This window comes from Neodiprion fabricii, chromosome 4 (genome assembly GCF_021155785.1).
Source record: "Neodiprion fabricii isolate iyNeoFabr1 chromosome 4, iyNeoFabr1.1, whole genome shotgun sequence".
Lineage (NCBI taxonomy): Eukaryota > Metazoa > Arthropoda > Insecta > Hymenoptera > Diprionidae > Neodiprion > Neodiprion fabricii.
The window spans coordinates 26,591,061-26,611,459 of record NC_060242.1 but is presented as its reverse complement, the minus strand read 5'-3'; the positions used below and the strand labels follow the sequence as shown (position 1 = coordinate 26,611,459).

Genomic DNA, 20,399 nt, shown 5'->3' with positions numbered 1-20,399 from the left:
AATGTAATTCCGGTGTGGACATCCATTGGTCATAATTTCGTGTCAATTTAACATTATCCGACGTCATTCTGACACTATATGATGCTAAATTTTCTGAACGACCACAATAATTGTTCTACAGTAGTTCATACAAGCCAATTTGAACACCACATCTTTCACGGTAATGGTTTTCCGTGGGGTGAAGAAATCTTTATGCAGTATTCTGGTATAGGCTGTGGTCTCAAAACCGGTGCGGTTGATGTTGTGCAATATACCTAGTTTGATGTTCCATTCGGTAAGGTAATTCATATATTTATTCGCCAGTTCTGTTTAAGCTTCCTCCTATTCCAATTGAGAATAAGGTACAAAGTGCCATGACTGTAGGACATGATTTTCGCCGTCACAAAACCATAAATGTAGAGCGAAGTTGTAGTCAGAAGACAATTGGGCATGACCCCAACCAGGATACCATTCCCGCAGGAACAGCGCTCTCGTTTGTTCTTCGATAACTGCCAGCCGCGGTGGAGCCAAACCGAGTGCCATCTGGTTCAAGCCAGTAACCGGCAGAAAATGGAAGGTATCCGCAGCGTCGGTCTCGCGTGGCTTGGCCGCGATTTCGTAAGCTTCGTTAGTCTCTTGAAAACTCCCCAGCCGAGTGTAACAGGATCCGGAATCGGTCCGGTAGACCAGCAATGAAGAGTTGGGGTTAAGCAGGGCAGGCGCTTATTTCCGCGCGTCGTTCCTCGGTCTGTTTTACCGGACCAACTAATCCTCCTCCAGTCGTGCCACGGGATCCTCTGTGCGCGATACTCGGCCACAGGCTTATAAGCTGTTCATCAAACTCTATGGAAGGGTTAACTTGGGGGAAGTTGGAACGCGCGTAGCATTCCTAAGGCGAATCTCCCCCTGAAGAAGACCCCCATCCTTCATCCATTCCCGTACCCTTATTCTCTTCCGCGACGAGCCACCAACAGCCCGCCTAATTAGGGATCTCCTCCGCTTTGCCAACTTCAAGAGGCCTGCGCCGACGTCGATGAGGACGCGGAGAGCGGCTTACTTCGGTGATTTCATCCGCCGCGTCTACGACATACACTGTACCTATACACGTACCTGCGCAAGGAAGTCTCGCCGTGTTTCAAGGGCCGACGGATACTGCACCCGTCATTAATGATGCAGCCGGCACAGTCTCCAATTTTAACACTACTCGAAGGAAGCGATCCCACGTTTCACACGTTGTAGCAACGAAGGACTTATTGCGAGGAGACATACTGTTCCCAGTTGTGTCTTTATCCAGATGTGCATAATGTAAACTGATCTTCGTACCTTGTCTGACCTCCAAAAGTGGAAGCTCAAGTATAATAGCTGTTTAATTCCACGCGTCGATGTTCCGGCTAATTTAGAATGACCATCGATGTATTGTCACTTTCTGAAGGTTTGGTCATTCTTGTGGTCGAGAGGATTTTCAATCTCACCGTGCAAAGAACAGAGTCCAAATAAACGTCGCTCAACATGTAGATGCTCTCCAAACTTCTAAGAAATTACATTTGTCAGTCTGATAAACGACCTGGTCCAGCCAATCTTCATCCGTTGATGTGCTGCAACGGTTTTCATTCAATTCACGTACAGTGACCGATACATTGAGTTCGTTCGAGTAACAAAGCAATGGACCCGACTAAGGTCTCAAAACGCGCGCTTTTTATTCCTCCACCCCATTGAACCTGTCCGCCTCTCTGTAATTATCGACGCTCTAGCACTCGACTATCCGCAGTCGTCGTCTGGCTTGACAATTAAAAAGTCTGGACTGCAGCGTTTTCGCCCGTGTTTTCTCTCTCTCGCTCTTGCCGCAACTACATCCAATACAGGCCGATCAGTCTGACCAGACTTCTGCTCGACTACTTGAATATCTGGCACGAGCCAGACGCTTTGCGCTCTGTCCAGCTCACTTCTATCGGCAAACTTCAGTCCTGTTCTATACCGTTGTAGTCGAGACGTCGCCGCGTCGCCGAGTCACTTCACGAAGCGGTGATTTGCTCTTTGAGGAAGCTCCGACCGCGCGAATCGAACCCTCCTGACGTCTGTCCGTCCGTCTTCTTCCAGGTTCATCCGGCGGAAGCGCCGTCGAAGAACCTCGACACGATTCACCTGCAAGCCTCGGCGTACACGACGGTCACGACGTCGTCTGGGACGTCGGCTGGAACTGGGAGCGTCCATCTATCGTCGCCTGAGAGCGCCTATAGCACGGGTTACTCGACAGACGGGACTTCACCCGGGGCTAGTTACCCCCCGGAATATTACATCAACATCAGGACGGGGACCCATTATTTCCAGAGTAGCAAGGGCGGCAACAAAAAGCTCGGCGAGGAAACCCCCGTACCCCCGACCGACGGGGGAAACGACCAGAAATTGATCCGACTCACCAACGGAATGGAGTCCAATACCAGGGTCAACCCCAAGGAGTTTAGGGATGCCAGGACCAGCACCCCGAACAAGGTGAGTGACGTTTCATAAATTAGATGCGAACTAATAATCCGAGGGTGGAAACTATTTCGAGCTCATTGGGTGTGTGTGTGTGTGTAATGTGTATGCTAATTTAATGATCGATCCGACATTTTTCGTTCGATGACAATTTTTTATTTTTTTTTTTTATTTTCATTAATAGACATGTTTACCAGAGTTACGAAAAAAACGTTATCCACAGAAGCAAAAAAGAAACAAATAATAACTCACGGTGGTCATAAATTTTTTGACAACTCTGTTTTCCTTTTGTCTTTGGATGATTTATCATTCAATTCGAAGGTTATTTCTTTTTCAGATTAAATATCGACTGTATGTAATTCGAAATTGCATTATCCTGTACAAAAATAAATATGAGGTCAAATTTGGTGATATTATTTCGATTTAGGGCGTCATTAAAATTGAAATCACGTTTAAACAGCATGTTCAAATTTCATTGCTTTGTCTCGACATTTGAAGGAGATTTTCCATGTGGGGTCTAAAATCTTAATTTTGAAATTACGCTAATTCAAACACAAAGGCATTGAAAAACAAATTACAAATGCAAAGTTTACGTGAATTCGATTCTCATTGGACGTTTTACAATGAGAATGAAATTGCCAGTAGAATTGTAAATGAGAAAGGATTGTCAGACGAATTTATTAGAATCGAGTTAAAAGCGATGTGTAAAATACTATGCGAAGAAACGGTATAAAAATTCTGTCAAACTTTCTTCGCAACTTCTTCCAATTCGGAAATTCAGGAATCCTAGATTTTTTCGAAGCTTTTCTTTTCAGTTCAGTTTCGTTGAAGGTTTGAATAGCTGAATCGCGTATCTTTCATTTATTTTATCTAACACGAGGACACGTTACCTCCAGACGAATGAACGCTTTGCGATTTTTATAATAGATTGCAGGCTGTACTTGCATCATACTGCGACCTACGAAATTTGAGCCTCTCGAGTCGAACGATCACAGAGCCGGTAAGTTGACACGCGGTTCCACGAGGCTCAAGAGAGCAGAAATATAAAAGCCGGAGGGGCGAGAATCGGCTTTGAATATATCTCAAAGTCCCCCTCTGCACTCGAGTAAACTACGCCACGCGAGCAATTTGTGCCACGTTAGAAAACGGGGACAAATACTTTGTATACATAGGGCATTCCGTGCCAACTCGGTAAATGATTGACCATAATATTTTTTGTTTCTCACTACGATCTTTTCTGAGATAGTGTAGCTCCCAAAGACCATACAGTGTTTTTGTCTATCTTTTTGTTCTTCTTTTTTTTCTTTTTTTTTCTTTTTTTTTTTTTTTTTGATTTCAAAAATTGGATAAGTACGTGCTCTCACCCTGAAATTGACGTTGGAGTTTTGAAATTGAAAACCGAATAGTTTCGTTGTTGTTTTTAGCAAATACATTTGGTCATTTTTGAAGACAAGTTTAAAAAAATTTATAAACTAAAAAATAAAAAATTTCATGATCAATTGCTTACTCATCATTGACTTGGGATATACCATGTATATGTTGTATACGCGGTACAGCGGCTGGGTTTGCAAATGAGGATAGTATTAAAATTTGGGGGGCCTCGTTATCTTTTTTTGAGTATAATGGAAGCAAAATATCCACGTATATTTCTGAACACAGAAATCCACTCGAGGCGCAATTTGGTACGCTAGCTAAGGCGATTAATGACGCAAGTGAAGCTAATCGTGTGTTTCGCGGGACGAGATCAACTTCAAGAACTGTTTTCTCCTCTTCTTTCTACCACGAGGAAAATCGCGAGGGTATAAAAACGAAGCGAAATGATGAAAATCGATCCGGGGCTTACATCGTTTAAAGCTGATATCTCACGGGAAACTTTTGGGCAATATTTATTGTTCAACATTGCCTCGCAATTTTACATTGAATTACGCATCTCTGTAGCCCACATCGACAATTATCGGTGTGATGTGTTCTGTGTACAGAAAGTACTACAATGAAACAACTGTTGTGTTACGAATCGACGGTTGCATCCTATCGTTCGTCATTTTCCAATTTGCAAAAAATTAACTTCCACACTATGCGGCGAAACTCGTTATATCTCTGACCGTTTACCTGGGTATTTGTTTTTATTTAAAACTTGTTCTTTTTGCGTCACGGTATTCGATAATTGCTATTTTTAAATGAATATCGTGAAATTAGGTTGCGGCTCTCAGATCCTCCGGTTTTGTTTAAAATTAATAATTGGTAAAACACCGCTACAATTATAAAGTTTACCGACAAATTCAGTAAATTGTTGGCCATAATTTATGGTGCGAAAATTCAATTTAGATAAACAGAATCCATCCTCTGCCGTTTTCATTGTATTAAAGTTCAATCCGATATCGGATAATATCTATATATTCTGCGATTTTCACCAACAAATATCATACGCTGGTAGAAACCGAAGTATGAGCGGGACTGGAACAACATGGCGGAACAAATAGACAATCAGCTGATATTCTTAGGTTAATTACTCGAGTACGAAACTGTAGAAAACCTCGTGCATGCGACGTGACGTCTATTTTCTAAAATTAATTTGTAACTATTGCAATTACTTAATATCGGTGGGAAAATATCGATGTTAAGACTTTGTTTAACTATTAAGCCATTTCGCTAGAATCTCATCTTCTAATTGCTTTAGGATATAAAATTTTTTACGTTTCTTTCCAATTTCCAGATCTCCGAACACAACGTTTCGCAAACGATTCACGCGACGGTTCAGCGACAACATCAGCCTGTCCAGCAGAAGCCCCAAGCTCACAGAAGGACGGAGTCCTGCTCCGTGGACGCATTGCGGATTTCGAATTTCCTCCCGGTTCCGACTTCCATGCCCCCGCCGCTGGTCCCCTCGCCTCCGCTCCAGTCTCCCAGACAGCGTTCCCGCATCCGGACGAACCCGTGGCTCTCGGCCAATTCCTCGGGCTCGAGTACGACGGGGGTTAAATCCCGACTCACCGTTGGCGAATCGAGCAGCAGCTCGGGTCTGAAGCTGACGGAATCTTCGGGCAGCGCAAGCGACGTGAACGTGAACATGAACGTTGTGAGAAATTCCGAATTTCGTCCTGGGAGCCTCAGCGCCGGTCGAAGTCCGTAAGTTCAGCTGCTGCGCTCGTCGCCTGAGAAGATTGATGCGACTCACGGTATGGATCGAAAATTGGGAAGAGAGAGAAAAAATAAGTCTGTTAAACAAATCTCCAGCCACGTTGTTCGCGCCAATGCCAGTGAACGCGGATTAAACAACGTCTCTGATATACAATGACAATCAATTTGAGATCATTCGAATGACACAAGCTAAGATTATAACAATTTGAGATGCAGGTTTTGCCTGAAATATGAAAACCTGTTGTACCGTAGTTAGAAAAATAAATTTTAATCACTCCGGAGATAACTACTAGCAAACAATTTTTCAAGCGATTTCCGGAGATCTTTGCGGTTGAGGAAAATGAGTGTATGAACATTAAAATCGGATAAAATACGCAAGAGTTCAATCATTTTAAACGTTCTACTTGTAACATATTTTTTCAAATCGTTGATACCTTACTTTATTCGAATTTCTTCAGATTCATTTCCATAAAACGGCAAAAATGTTGATTCATTTGCGTTCACTGTGTCGTTTTGAGCCTTTTTAGGTGGTTTTTTCTCTTCTCCTAACTTTTGGTGCAGACTGTGGTTTGCATTCATCCTTAAATTACTTAATGCAAACGTTCGGCGTCCCGAAATCGATGTGCGAATTTACCTCTTTTTCAACTCGCCCGCTCTTTTTTACCCGTAGGCAGGAGAAGCTCCGTTTAGACGTTTAATTCAACGGTGCTGAATTCCCTGCTCCATTGATTTTCAGTGAATACATTTCGGTCAGTTGTATTATTCATTGCGTTGGTACCGCGGGATATTAAGTCCTGAACGATGGGTGGCATGAAAGAAGAGGATTTTACCGTCTCCCCTAAATTTCTCCGGTCAAAATGCTGCACCGTATATTTAGTATAATTTTCGTATATAACCCACGCAATACAAACTTTTGTGTACGCTTTAACGCGCAATAAGATAAAAATGGTTAAATATTTTTCCTCGTTTCGTGAACTTTGAACCGGTCTGAGATTAAAATTCATAAAATATGTATGTGATCCAGAAAAAAACATGTCAAGCGTTTCAGCATAAGTATGAATCATACGTAACATAACGACGGACTTCATTCCGCTGAACTTAATTGTGTAACTTGGGCTCTTGGAAATTCCGTGAATTGTTTCATCTTGAGAGCAATCTTGAAAACTTAATTGTATTTCAGAAGCTACATATAATTTACGTAGTATCAAATTGGATCGATGTCTTCCTTTTCTTCATTAGCACGAAATTTGTAACTCTATTCACGAAGATCGCTTCGATAATGGACACTAGAACTTTTTTAAAGTAGATGGTACAATTCGACGGAATTTGAAAAATCTTTCCAACTTGCTGTTTTAATTATGTTTTTGGGTACACAAATGACTTTCTTCCAAGAAGAATAAATTGATCACTGATCTCAGTTCTTTTGGGTAGTTTCGAAACTGGCTGACAAATATTTCTGGTATTTTTTAATAATTTCAATAATACAGTTACGCAATAAAAGAGAAAATAATAAAGAACGATCGACTGAAGCGGTGAGGAAAAGACAATTTCTTAACGAGGAAACTTTTTTCCACTTATATCGCGTTTATTATAAACCGGAGGATAACCTTTACGCGCGAACTTTGTGTATTACATACAACATCCAACAAAAAGTTGCGACACGGTTTAAATTTACTTTTTATTCTCGAGGCAGCAACTTTTTACTAACAAGGAAAGTGTCAGATCTCCGCATCGCGGATTCCGCCGAAACTTTTAGGATAGTTTCTTTGGCCAAAAATACAGAGCTTCTGGCATGTAGTTCCATCCATTGTGCTTCTCTTTACCCCGGTTGAAATTGATTAAATTAGCAGTTTGAATTGCTACGAGATTGTATCAACTTGTTCAAAACGAAAGAAAAAAAAAATCCCATCCGATTACAAAAAAAGACTGAGCAAAATTCGTGGAATTGAATACGAAGAAAAGAAATGTATCATATATGAAATTCTCTTATTTTCCAAGGATCAACCAAAACTGGAGGATTTCACCGCGGATGGAGATCCGTTCGAAGGTTCCCATCTCGGTGGCACGCTGCAGCAGCAGCTCGTCGGGATCCTCGTTGACGCAAAGCGTTCGTTCGTCGGACGACGACATAACGCTGAACGAGATGATGGGTAAATACGACGAGAGTTACGTGTACGAGAAGGAGACGGACATCCTGTCGGACAGCGATCCGACGGACTGCGAGGACTACGTCGATTCGTTGTCGGACATCGACACGGGTCAGGACGGCGGCGACGAGAACGAGCCCTTCGAGAACGACGACTTCGACTTCATCGACAACGGGTCGATCCTCGAACTCGACAAGCTGGACTCGCACGCGGGCTTCCGGAACACGGGACACTGCACGTACTTCACCTTCAGCAGCGAGCTCAGCCGGAAGGGAACGCGGCTGCGGGAGTCGTTCCTGAGGCGAAGGACGAAGGATGAGAGCAGCTCGCACAGATCGAGCGTGAGGAGCGGATCTAGGCGGCAAAGCACGCGGGGAAGAAAGACGGACGACAAGTCGGCGGAGAAGCGGAAGAAGCGGGTGTCGCAGCGTCGCAGGCAGAGCTTCGCCGAGAAGTGCGACGACGAGACGGCGAATCTTAACCGCGTGCTGGTCGAGCGGATGCTGCTGAAAAACTCTGGTTTCAATCAGGGCAGCCGCAGCGTCGGTGGGACGCCGATTTGCCTCCGGCGACGGAAGTGCGACGTTAACAAGAACCTCTCGCCCGTCAAGCTGATACAGGACAGCGCCCTGGTGCGCTCGGTCATCGCCGAGAACGAAGTCGCCAAGCGGCGGTCGAACTCCGTCAGCTACGTGAACGGAAACGCGGTGCGGAGCCGGCTCATCGACGGCGCCTACATGGCCACATTCGCCTCGGAGATCGCCCTGATGGAGGCGGACAAGGAGGCGGACCGGAAGTACAAGGAGCTTATACTCGAGGCGGAGAACATACTGGTGAACATGAAGAACAACTCATCGCCGGTGGTCATGCCGTCGCCGAGGAAGATCCACAATGGACTGGCCAACAAACGCGTAGAACTTATCAAGAACACGGAGCTGAACATCGAGCTGGCGCTCTCCAAAAGCAGGAACTCCCAGCCCGAGCTCCAGAGCGGCAGCATCAGGGACTTGGAGCACACGAGCCCGAAGAGACAGTTCGCTCAGCCCTGTTCCCCGATACGCAAGTTCATGGAGCGAAATTCACCCGGCGGTATTATCGTGAAGGAGAATTTTTACAAGCAGGACGTGCAGGTCAAGTGTCCGAGTTCACCGATGATGGTCAGGAAAACTCCGCAGAATTCACCTAGCAGGAGCTTCGCCCAGACGAACAGGCTTCAGATCACCGAACGCGATGTTAGTCACGACGTCAAGAGTCGAGATCTTCGGACGTTTGTCCACAACGGTGTCAACTCACCGAGACAGCTCAAGGACAAACCCATCGCATCTCCCTACCTAAATGCGCATAGGGATTCACTGATTCAGAAGGAAAAATTACTCCTTGCCAAGAAGGAAGTCAGGTCTTCGAGGACCCTCAAAGACGAGGGACTGACATCAAGCTCGTCGGATTCCGACGATAGGTGCGATGTCAGGAAGAAACCACCGTTACTTACCTTCAGGTGTTTATTTATCTAACGATGTTTCCTTCAACGGTTAGAATTTTCGATCCCCTCATTTTTTATCTATCTATCCCTATTTTTTATTTTTTTTTTGTCAACGTGTGAACATGTTCTTTGACAAATGCGCATGTGCCAAATCAAGCTAATCGGTTGATCAGACAAGTTTTTCGTCTGCTTGTCAGGTTTACCAACTTAAACAGACGAAAAACTCTTGACGCATGCGCACTTTGGTGTTCAGTTTCTTGAGACTGTCGCAGTACACCTTTCTAAGAATCCATTAATTACGCTTACACCGTATGAAGAATTATGAAGATACTCTGGAGAACTCATTCGAGTTTTTGAAATAATTAATATGATGCATCAGCTGAGACAAACGAAAATCTAGAGCGTCACTCTCTCATTCCAGAATTAATATAACACGTTTAGCGTGGAATTAATGCCGTCGTTTATTCTCAATTTCATGAAATTAAAAGGAGTTTGCATCATCTCACGAAATTTAATTTTGAATTCTTACACGTGTTGTAAAAAAAAAAAAGTGAAATGTAAATTAATCCCAATTAAGAATACAGAGAATCTTAATGAAAAAAAGCATAAGGCATGAATCACTCCGATCGACCATAAGTCTCTACAGTTTTATTGTCGGTGTCATTAGAAAAGGAGTGAAAAATATTAGAGCGTGCCTGCATGAATTTTGTATGACACCTTTCTACAGATCGATTGATATCGGACCGACGCGGGAGGGTTCTTCATACTGTCCCCAAAGCGAACCAGTTAAGCGAAAAGTATACGCGGGTAGCGTGACTTACGGGCGGATACAAAAGTCGCTGGGGGAGCACAATGTCGCTTTTAGAAACTCCGACGGCGACACGGCCACCGACGATACGGGTATGTACCCTACAAAGGTTTCTTCCGCGCGTGGCTTTGCCAGTTGATATAATACCTGAACACACTCGTCATATTTCCAACAATTATTGACTCGATTTTATGCGATACACCTCATAAAGGAACGAGTGAGATAAATTTCCGAAAAGTAATCACCGGTAAAAAAAATTTTTTTATCGTATTGTACGAAAACACAAAAAGAATTAGATGTGGTAGATTTTTTTAGCTTTCTGGTGGAAAATGATGAATTATCACGAAAAGCTTCAATCGTGTACAACTATCTGTAACAATACGAAAAACCGTGAATTTTCATAAAATTGTACATACTTCTACGAAAAATTATGTCGGCCTAGAGTTTTCTAAGGCAAAAATAAAAACTAAATCCGTTTGCATTGTACGAAATGATAGGAAATTCACAATTGAAGAAAAACAAAAACAACAACACTTTTACTGAGATAATTGTAGGGAACTGGGAGTTAACTTACAAGTGTTGAGGAAATCTAGAACGCGAAATAAAATAAATCGTTCTTTTGCACAGAATTTCGCAGAAGAATATCAATTTTGACGAATGACTCTCTATAAGATCACGAATGTCTAAGAGAAAACATGAAATAGTATTCTTGAACCACCACTAGATGTCTCATCCCTCTCCAAAGAATAGTTGATGAACACAAGTAGAGTACCTATAGCAATAGCCTACATTTGAAGACGCTTCTAATATTTAAAATATGATTACGGTGAAATTAGAGAATCTTCCAGTTACTTTTCAACTAAGTTTTAAAAAAAACAAAATCCTTAATTACTTCTCTTAACCAGGAATTCTAAATATTTCACAAAAAATGATATGGACTCCAACGATTGGCGTACGGAAACGAATGTTGGGAAAAATTTTATTCGATAACTACGATCGTGTTTTAAATTCCCTTGAAAATGGTAGCTAATAAATTAGAAGAATTTTTCTTTACCAGGGGTGAAATGATCATTGTATGGAAAATGAGCATACACTGTTCTCTGAATCCTTATCCCCCTCTGCGCAAGATGAAATTTGACGATAAATCGCATGTTACAGATGACTCGAAACGATCGTTGAAAGAGAAGGTGGCCCAACTCCGACAGGAGCGAATAGCAGCGGAGGCAAATATTAACGCCCAAGACACGCAGCTGTACCAGCATCAGTTGTCTCAGCTGAGGAGACAAAAGCTGGTACAAACCATCGAGGGTCTAAAACGAAGTTTGGAAGACCAGTCGGCAACACTGAAGCAAACTTGCCTCGAAGCCGTTCTCGACAATGACGTGAATTAGACCATATTTCTTTGCGTAAAGCGTAACCAGAGGAAAAAGAATCTCGCTGCTTAGCAGCTGCACGATTTTTTCGAAATGTCATTTAATCGTAAGTAGCAAATTGAATAGCCGTACTGAAAGGAGAGCGCAAACCGCGGCGCTCGAATGGTAAAAATATGCGTTGAGAATTACAATCGAAGCCAACATATCACCTCCAGTTGTTGTTATCTGCGGCAAGTGTTCGATTGGAGAACGTCACGTTTTTGGCAACAGATATCTTATTTCCTTCTAATATACGAATTAAAAGTGAAAGTTTGTAACTTAATCAACGTGTACGTCTGAACGTTTCAAGCTATTTCGGACGAAAACCAACGTGCCTATTTGGTTACTTACTCCCTACTATGTACAGCTTTACTATTAAACATTACGGAACAAAATCAGTCGATATTCTCCGATTAGGAACTGCAATACAGTACGGATGAAGTTTGCAATGAAAGTTCCACCTCACCGCAAGATCCATCGAGACTTAATGAGGAAACAAACTGTCTCAAAAACTCATCCAACCCAAAGTGAAATTTGATGGGAAGGCAGAATTTATACTCGTAGGAAGCTCAGGACAGACTTTGAGGCGCTTAATTGCTACTCGGGTCGCCATATTTAATTCTGACGGCGAAATACGAGGATTATTGCGTTGATGATTGAACTGTTTGAGCGGTATTCGTTTGATATACAAACATGATGCATGGATCTGCTTGTACGTATAATAAGGCATCTGTTATAACGCGCTCATAGTAATTACGTGAATACACATTGATTGAGTATATTTTGTATGTACAGTTAATTTCATAAGTTTCAAAAAAATTCTTTTAATCAAGATCTTCCTTAGATTTCTCGTATTTATTCTTGAGACAAGGTTAAACTGGCCGCATTTCCAATGGTTTCCCAATTCAATATACTGCATTTTTATCACACCAATACGGGCCTATTCGATGATATTCCTTGCTCAAATGATACGTTATAAAGTGCGAGAAACAAGAAAAAAAAATCAAGTCGGGAACACACGTGTAATAATGAAAAGGTAAGAGAATCCTGAATTGTTTGATACAAGCAAAAAGAAGGAAAATAAGTATTAGGCAAATACAGTATTGTGTAAGATTATGACCGGTCTAGATTTTTCATCTGTAGTGAAACTATCAGCGGTAGTGGAAATATGCGTTTAAAAATTGACTTAACAGCGCTGTAATACAGCGATAATTCGAAATCTCATAGTTTAATATTTATGGATTTTATTTAAAGCATCGTCGAACGCACCGATGCCGCTTTCACGTAGGTAAAACATAAATTCATTATTCGTTCTCATAGCCACGACAGTTTAAAAAATAAGTACGCTCAGGCGAACGATGTTTTCGTTTAATTTACTCCCATGTACTTGAAAGTCAGCTGTGAAAGTTGCAAGATGTACGCACATGACAGCCTAGTAAGAAATACTATATACCTACAGAACTGCATAGTACGAAATCTTTAGTACCATGTGTATAACAATCGTAACATGTTCAAGATAACATTTAAAATCCTCAAATAGATCAAGTATCTCCTTAATTCATACCAAAGATAGATGTGTAGACAGAATACCTTGTGTAGTAAAATTTAGCCAGTTAGCAAGAAAATTAATAACAATTATAATTATAACTGTCCCCCATACTAGTATCATAGGTTATAGTCTTGTGTGATTAGGATATTCAAGGTAATTATTATTAGGAATTTTTAGCGTAGATGTTATAGTTGGTAATGGTTTATATACATATATAACGTTGCGATGGGTAAATCCGCTTAATTTTCGTCAATCTCAATCGGATGCAACGCAATTCTTTTATTCGTTTCTTCAATTATTATTCATCAACATTAAAGATTGAATTGTTTGCATCGTTTGCAAAAAAATTTATTTCTCATTGTTTCGCATCATAAACATACGTACAACACCGTGACTGTTACTTCTGTTACCTCAAATGAACCTTCGATACGCTCTTGACAAGTAGTTGATTTGTCGCGCATTTTTTTATCCTCATCGCATTACTAACCAGTATCATGTGGTGAACTCTGTTAATGTTTACTTACTAATCAACTCTTCAGGTTTCCCAGATGCAACAATATGCTTTTACTCAAAGATCTTAGGGCGATAATTGATACCATGAACTACATACCTTATAACACGAAATATGAGTAGCGAACATAATGAAAATTGAACACTTTAAAATAACGTGAAATAAAAATGATAACACGTACGTAAATGTAGCGTAAAATCTGACTGAGCCAAGTTGTACTGATCGGTATTAATCGCATGTAGTAATGAAACCGAAATCATAAATCAGGCTTGTCATGAAAAACATACGATGTAACGAACGTACTATTGGAGTTATGATACATCCGTATGTTATACATGTATATCTCACTTAATTTATTATCGTAGTTACGCATTATTGGTTAGTTTGATTGATATTCTAACACTAGATATTTCTGGCTTTAAAGTACTTAATATGTAACTACTAATATACATTCAGCCATAGTGATATTTTTGTGAGAATAGACTGATATAGAGTTATCGATTTGTTGTTGAATTATAATCGGTTATCAGTTTTTTCAGATGTGATTTATTTTAAGGTGATGCCTGCGACTGAGAGAGAAATGAATAACATAAAATATGATTACGATATATTTATTCATGTTAGATATTAGAAATCGTAGGAGTAACGTGTCCAGAGAAGATTAGTAAACAGTAGCGAACCACATATTAGCGAGTTAGAGATAAGTTAGAAAAGAAACCTTATACCTTCGAAGTTTTAAACAATGATTTTCTCGTTTTTCTTCTTGCTTCTTGTTCCATAAAATGTAAGTAATTAGTTCACCGCTTGAACCATATTATTGTCGAATAAGTTTTGTTTGTAATTGTAAGATACACCTTACTTGAACATTACACGTTGATATTATTTACCCATTTCCAAAGTACTTGACGTAACATTCCAAGATGTCCAAAATTGAAGAGACAAAAGAAAACAAACACCGCGTAAAATTATACCAAAATTAATAATGATATGATGATGCCGATGGCTATTGTGAAGATCGCCATTATTATTATTATTATTATTATTATTATTATTATTATTATTATTATTATTATTATTATTATCATCATAATTATTATTATTTTTGTTGTTAATCATCATCACTGCTACTATCATAAACATTATGTTTTCATTATTATCGAAACCTCGCCTCTGGCCGAGTCATACTGCTGCATTGCGACCATGAAAGAATGAATTGTTGGGAAAAAATCGATGGAAAAGAGAAAAAAAACCCAAGAATGGAAATTAAGATTAATGAAAATATTGTTGAAAACAATACAGAGTATATAAGGACCTCTTTACATGTATAAGTGAACAGTTTTTTTGTATATGATTATGATAAATAAATTATATTATGTCGTTGGATATAATTCAGACTCTTACTATTTTTGTATGACCTTTGTTTTGACGAGTGGAAGAATCTTCGCCAGTGGGTTACGTTGTATTCGGGTGAAGATGGCAGATCGAATTATCGGCTGTTCCACGACACGCCGAAATGCAGAAGAGGCATTGGATTTGAGTTTGTTCGTAAGGCTTGACATTAAGCAACCATGTAATTACTATTTGCAATAATTCTTAGAGATTAAAGAGATTATATTAATTTCGAAGGATTAACCAACATCTTGATTTTATTTTACGTTTTTGTAACGCGATCATAAAGGTTATCAAATTTCTTCGCGACCAACGAGGATCGACCATTTGAAGAAAAATATTCTTCGTAGCAAAAACTGAAATTACAAGGTACCCGTCCTGATCTCCAATAGTAACGCTCCTCCGCTTCTCACTAAACATCAACAAAATCAAGATATCCAATTTTTTACAAGTCTTCTAAAAACCTGTAAAGACGGTGTAAAAGAATTACCTCGATTGGATTTTTTCGGTCGAGAATATGCCGATTTTCAATAATGATGGAATTGATTTCTTGATACGCTATATCGACGTACTTTCGCGGAAGGAAACGATTGCGCAGAGTTTGGAATAACTGCGAGCAGCGGGTCAAAAGTTACAGATGAAAAACCTGAGTTTTTCCTCGTACTTTCTGACCTCTTATTTACCGCTTCGAAAAGTAGCTGAAAAGTTGTACGGACGGTAAAAATGCTATTTACACCAGGTTCTCGAAGAGGTGAGGGGAAAAAAAATGTCAAACTCAGAGCTACAATTTTCTAGTTTTATTTTATTTAATAAGTCTCAATTTCAGTACAATTGTTTGTATGTCAGTGTATGGTATTGTTACAAGTAGTAAAATAATATACAAGTCAGGTCGCAAAGTAATGCAAAAAAATGATTGCTTATTAAATAAGAAATCCGACCATTACGTTAGGAAGCAAGAGTGCAATAAACATCACGTAAATTAGAATATGAAGAATGCTGTATGACATGGGTATTTCTGTACTTGGTGAGCGTTGCTTTTCTTTCTTCAGCCGCTTTTAATTCCAGGTTTTCCGTATCTTTACTGATTTCCTTGGGGCCTCATTAGTCCAGAAAGCATCATTCGGATTGGTGTCAAGACGAAAAAGTTCGAGTCTGCCGATTTTGAATAATTATAAAATTTATTTATGGATAATCTCTATCGACGTAATTTCGCGAAAGGAATTCATCGCTCAAAGTTTGGAACTGCCGCATGCAACGCGTCATAAGTTACAACCCAAAAACGAGAAAATATCCCTCGGCAGCTGTTGCTTTTCCGAGGCTTTGAAGGCCTTTTCTGGTTTACTTGGAGTTTGATCAGTCTAGAAAGTTTTATCCCAAACGATTCCGGACTCAGGATTCGCAAAAAAGAGGAAGGCTTACCCGTTCAGATTTTTCAGCAGCAAATTTGCCGATTATGAGTAATAATGAGATTGAATTATTTATGCATTTTATCGAAGTAATTTTGCGATGAAAATTCGTTGCGCCGAGTCTCGATTCGCTGCGAACAACGGATCAAAAGTTACGGACGAAAAACAAAAATTTCTCTGTATTAGCTTCGTATTCCTGCAGCTGTTAGTCTTAGGATGATCCAAATGCCTGTTTAGCAATCCTGAGGATTCGATTAGTCTAGGAAGCGTCATTTGAATAGATTACGAGATGAAAAGTTTTATGCTGGGAGAAGAAGAATGGTTATCGAGAATGCGATAATAAAATCATATTCAAGTTAGTAACGCTATGATAACGATTCATGATGTTCAGAAAGTGACATCAACCAAAATTTTTTTTCTCTTGACGTCATCGATCTATAGTAGTAATAGTAACGAACAAAATCAGGTAGCCGAATTCCTCAGTCTAGAAACAACTGCGCGATAGAGCGGACGTATGAAAATCATGCTCCGCAGATTTCGAGTACCGGGTTCTCTAATTCCTGGATCCTGCGCTCCGGATACGCTAGGTGGTGAAACTCGAATTCAGAAACAAGGGCTCCGTAGTTTCTGCGTTTGGACTCAGATTCGATTTGTATGACCCTCTCCTGACTAATTAAACCCTCAGGAACTCAGAAAACGCAGCGAAAAGAGCGTAGATCCTACAGGAGAGAAATGGCGAGCGAAAAAGCACCTTTTTCGGTTTTGATGCGTTGATAGCCTTGCTTTTTTTTGAGTGAAAAACTTTTAGTCTCCGATTCGATTTGTATGACCCTCTCCTGACTAATTGAACCCTCAGTAACTCAGAAAACGCAGCGAAAAGAGCGTCGGATTAACAGAAAAGAAGTTACGAAGAAAAAAGCACCTGCTGAAAAATGTCGAAAACACAGGTTTTCGTTTTTCGGCTCTAACTTTTCATGCGTTGATCGCAGCGTATCATGACTGCGCCCAATCGATTTCTCTCACAAAATTACGTCGGAATGGTGCTACAATTAATTTATTCCAGCACTTTTCAAAATCCCGACAATTTTCGTTAAAAATACAAAGGGGTTAGCCTTGCTTTTTTTTCGAGTGAAAAACTTTTAGTCTCCGATTCGATTTGTATGACCCTCTCCTGACTAATTGAACCCTCAGTAACTCAGAAAACGCAGCGGAAACAGCGTGGGATCAATAGGAAAGAAGTTACGAAGGAAAATGCACCTGCTGAAAAATGTCGAAATCTGAGGTTCTGGTTTTGTGGCTGTAACTTTTTATTTGCTGCTCGCAGCATATCGGGACTGCGCTAAATCGATTCGTCTCGCAAAATTGCGTCCGAATAGTGCCAGAGAAAATTTGTTCAGGCACTTTTTAAATATTAATCCTCACGTAATATTTTTGATATGTTCTGATACTGAAAATATTTATTGCTATTCCAGGTACAACCCGAGGTGGTTATCGGTGGTTGTTCGAGGTGGTTAGCGATTGTTGGAGGTGGTCGGAGGTGGACGAGGAGGAGGACGAACTGAACCGAGTCTCAAAGCCCTGTTGACATAAAAGCAGCTATTCGATAGAAATTATAGTTTATAGTTTACACAGCCCATTGCATGATATTTCATTACAAATACATATGTTTCAATGTATTTAGGAATAATTTATCAAATATACGATAAAATTGATGCACCGGATCATCGTCGACTTTAACTTTTGAAATGTCCTACCATGTTCGAATACCTCCTACCTCCCCCTGCCACCTCCGACCATCAATGGCCACTTTCGACCACCCCCTATCACCTTCTGCCAGCGCCGACCACCTCCTAACATTTCCGAACACCTCCAACCGTCCTATTTACCTATATTACCAGATTAGCTATGATATGAAAAGAGAAGAATTATTCATTTCGAAATGGGATTCTATTCGACGCGCGCTCGATGTATTCCATAACATTAGTATTCATAATTATTCCAACAACTTTTCATTTGCTCTCTGGATCTTGAATTTTCATAGGCATAGAATCGAAACGTTGTTTTAGCTGGTCACAAGTGAAGTATCTGCGTTGGGTAGAGGAGCAGAATTGTTTTTCGAAAAGTATTCGGATGGAAAAAAATTCAGAGTAACTGTAATACATCACGGATGCGCTAATTTTGAACGAGATGAAATGGATGCTTCGTATATGAGACGGTATTTAACGCTGCGTAGTGGTTTAAAGACCTAGAAAGGTGACAGGGAGAGAAAGAACGACGTTTCTTGACATTTCGAGTTTATTTTAACACACGTTTGAAAGATACGAGCGAAATTTTTCATCATCCAACTGTCGCAGAACGGCAGCGTTATTAGCCGAGCCGTTCACTGAAGAATATATCCTCAATCAACGGCTGACCATAGAAGGGCCTGGCCGCTTGAGTCTGGAATCGGCAGGAGAGATGAAGTGTATATTTCTTGTATGAAACGTGAAAACTAAAAGCATTATACATCATATCATATCATCATACATCGTACACCATACATCATCATACATAGTATCAAAGTTCGAAACCATAGTTTGGATGTCGGACGTTCAGAAAGTGACGTCACCAATTCAAAATCAGCTAGCCGAATTCCTCAGTCTGGAAACAACCGCGCAGTAGAGCGGACGCATGAAAGTCGCGCTCCGCAAATTTCGAGTACGGGGTTCTCAACCTCTCGGATCCCGCGCTCCGGGTCCGCTACGCGGTGAAACTCGACTTCCAGGATAAGCGCTCCGTGGTTCCTGGTTCACGTTTACAATAAATTATTTCAATTCGTTTTTCGCGCAACCCCAAATTCGGTGGCTGTCAGTCCGCTAATAAAATTTCTCGACTTCCAGGATCAGCGCTCCGTGGTTCCTGGTTCACGTTTACAATAGATTATTTCAATTCGTTTTTCGCGCAACCCCAAATTCGGTGGCTGTCAGTCCGCTAATAAAATTTCTCGACTTCCAGGATCAGCGCTCCGTGGTTCCTGGTTCACGTTTACAATAGATTATTTCAATTCGTTTTACGCGCAACCCCAAATTCGGTGGCTGTCAGTCCGCTAATAAAATTTCTCGACTTCCAGGATAAGCGCTCCGTGGTTCCTGGTTCACGTTTACAATAAATTATTTCAATTCGTTTTTCGCGCAACCCCAAATTCGGTGGCTGTCAGTCCGCTAATAAAATTTCTCGACTTCCAGGATAAGCGCTCCGTGGTTTCTCGTTCACGTTTACAATAAATTATTTCAATTCGTTTTTCGCGCAACCCCAAATTCGGTGGCTGTCAGTCCGCTAATAAAATTTCTCGACTTCCAGGATCAGCGCTCCGTGGTTCCTGGTTCACGTTTACAATAAATTATTTCAATTCGTTTTTCGCGCAACCCCAAATTCGGTGGCTGTCAGTCCGCTAATAAAATTTCTCGACTTCCAGGATAAGCGCTCCGTGGTTCCTGGTTCACGTTCACAATAAATTATTTCGAATCGTTTTTCGCGCAACCCCAAATTCGGTGGCTGTCAGTCCGCTAATAAAATTTCTCGACTTCCAGGATCAGCGCTCCGTGGTTCCTGGTTCACGTTTACAGTAAATTATTTCAATTCGTTTTTCGCGCAACCCCAAATTCGGTGGCTGTCAGTCCGCTAATAAAATTTCTCGACTTCCAGGATCAGCGCTCCGTGGTTCCTGGTTCACGTTTACAATAGATTATTTCAATTCGTTTTTCGCGCAACCCCAAATTCGGTGGCTGTCAGTCCGCTAATAAAATTTCTCGACTTCCAGGATCAGCGCTCCGTGGTTCCTGGTTCACGTTTACAATAAATTATTTCAATTCGTTTTTCGCGCAACCCCAAATTCGGTGGCTGTCAGTCCGCTAATAAAATTTCTCGACTTCCAGGATAAGCGCTCCGTGGTTTCTCGTTCACGTTTACAATAAATTATTTCAATTCGTTTTTCGCGCAACCCCAAATTCGGTGGCTGTCAGTCCGCTAATAAAATTTCTCGACTTCCAGGATCAGCGCTCCGTGGTTCCTGGTTCACGTTTACAATAAATTATTTCAATTCGTTTTTCGCGCAACCCCAAATTCG

The 20,399-nt window shown here is 40.8% G+C and overlaps 1 protein-coding gene across 6 annotated transcripts in view; it reads left to right on the top strand.

Annotated features, from left to right (window-relative positions):
* LOC124179627 overlaps window positions 1–17,818 on the top strand; it is an 81,362-nt gene extending 63,544 nt beyond the window's left edge. For 4 of the 6 annotated variants that reach the window (XM_046564216.1, XM_046564219.1, XM_046564218.1 and 1 more), the window contains 5 exons: window positions 2,077–2,469; window positions 5,168–5,580; window positions 7,591–9,234; window positions 9,947–10,119; window positions 11,186–14,443. In XM_046564216.1, coding sequence (XP_046420172.1) covers window positions 2,077–2,469; window positions 5,168–5,580; window positions 7,591–9,234; window positions 9,947–10,119; window positions 11,186–11,418 — 2,856 coding nt within the window. In that variant the 3' untranslated portion in view covers window positions 11,419–14,443. Of the gene's footprint in view, window positions 1–2,076; window positions 2,470–5,167; window positions 5,581–7,590; window positions 9,235–9,946; window positions 10,120–11,185; window positions 14,444–17,766 lie in introns of those variants that run through there. The other 2 variants (XR_006870112.1, XM_046564220.1) reach the window with 2 other exon arrangements.
* Window positions 17,819–20,399: the final 2,581 nt, after the last annotated feature.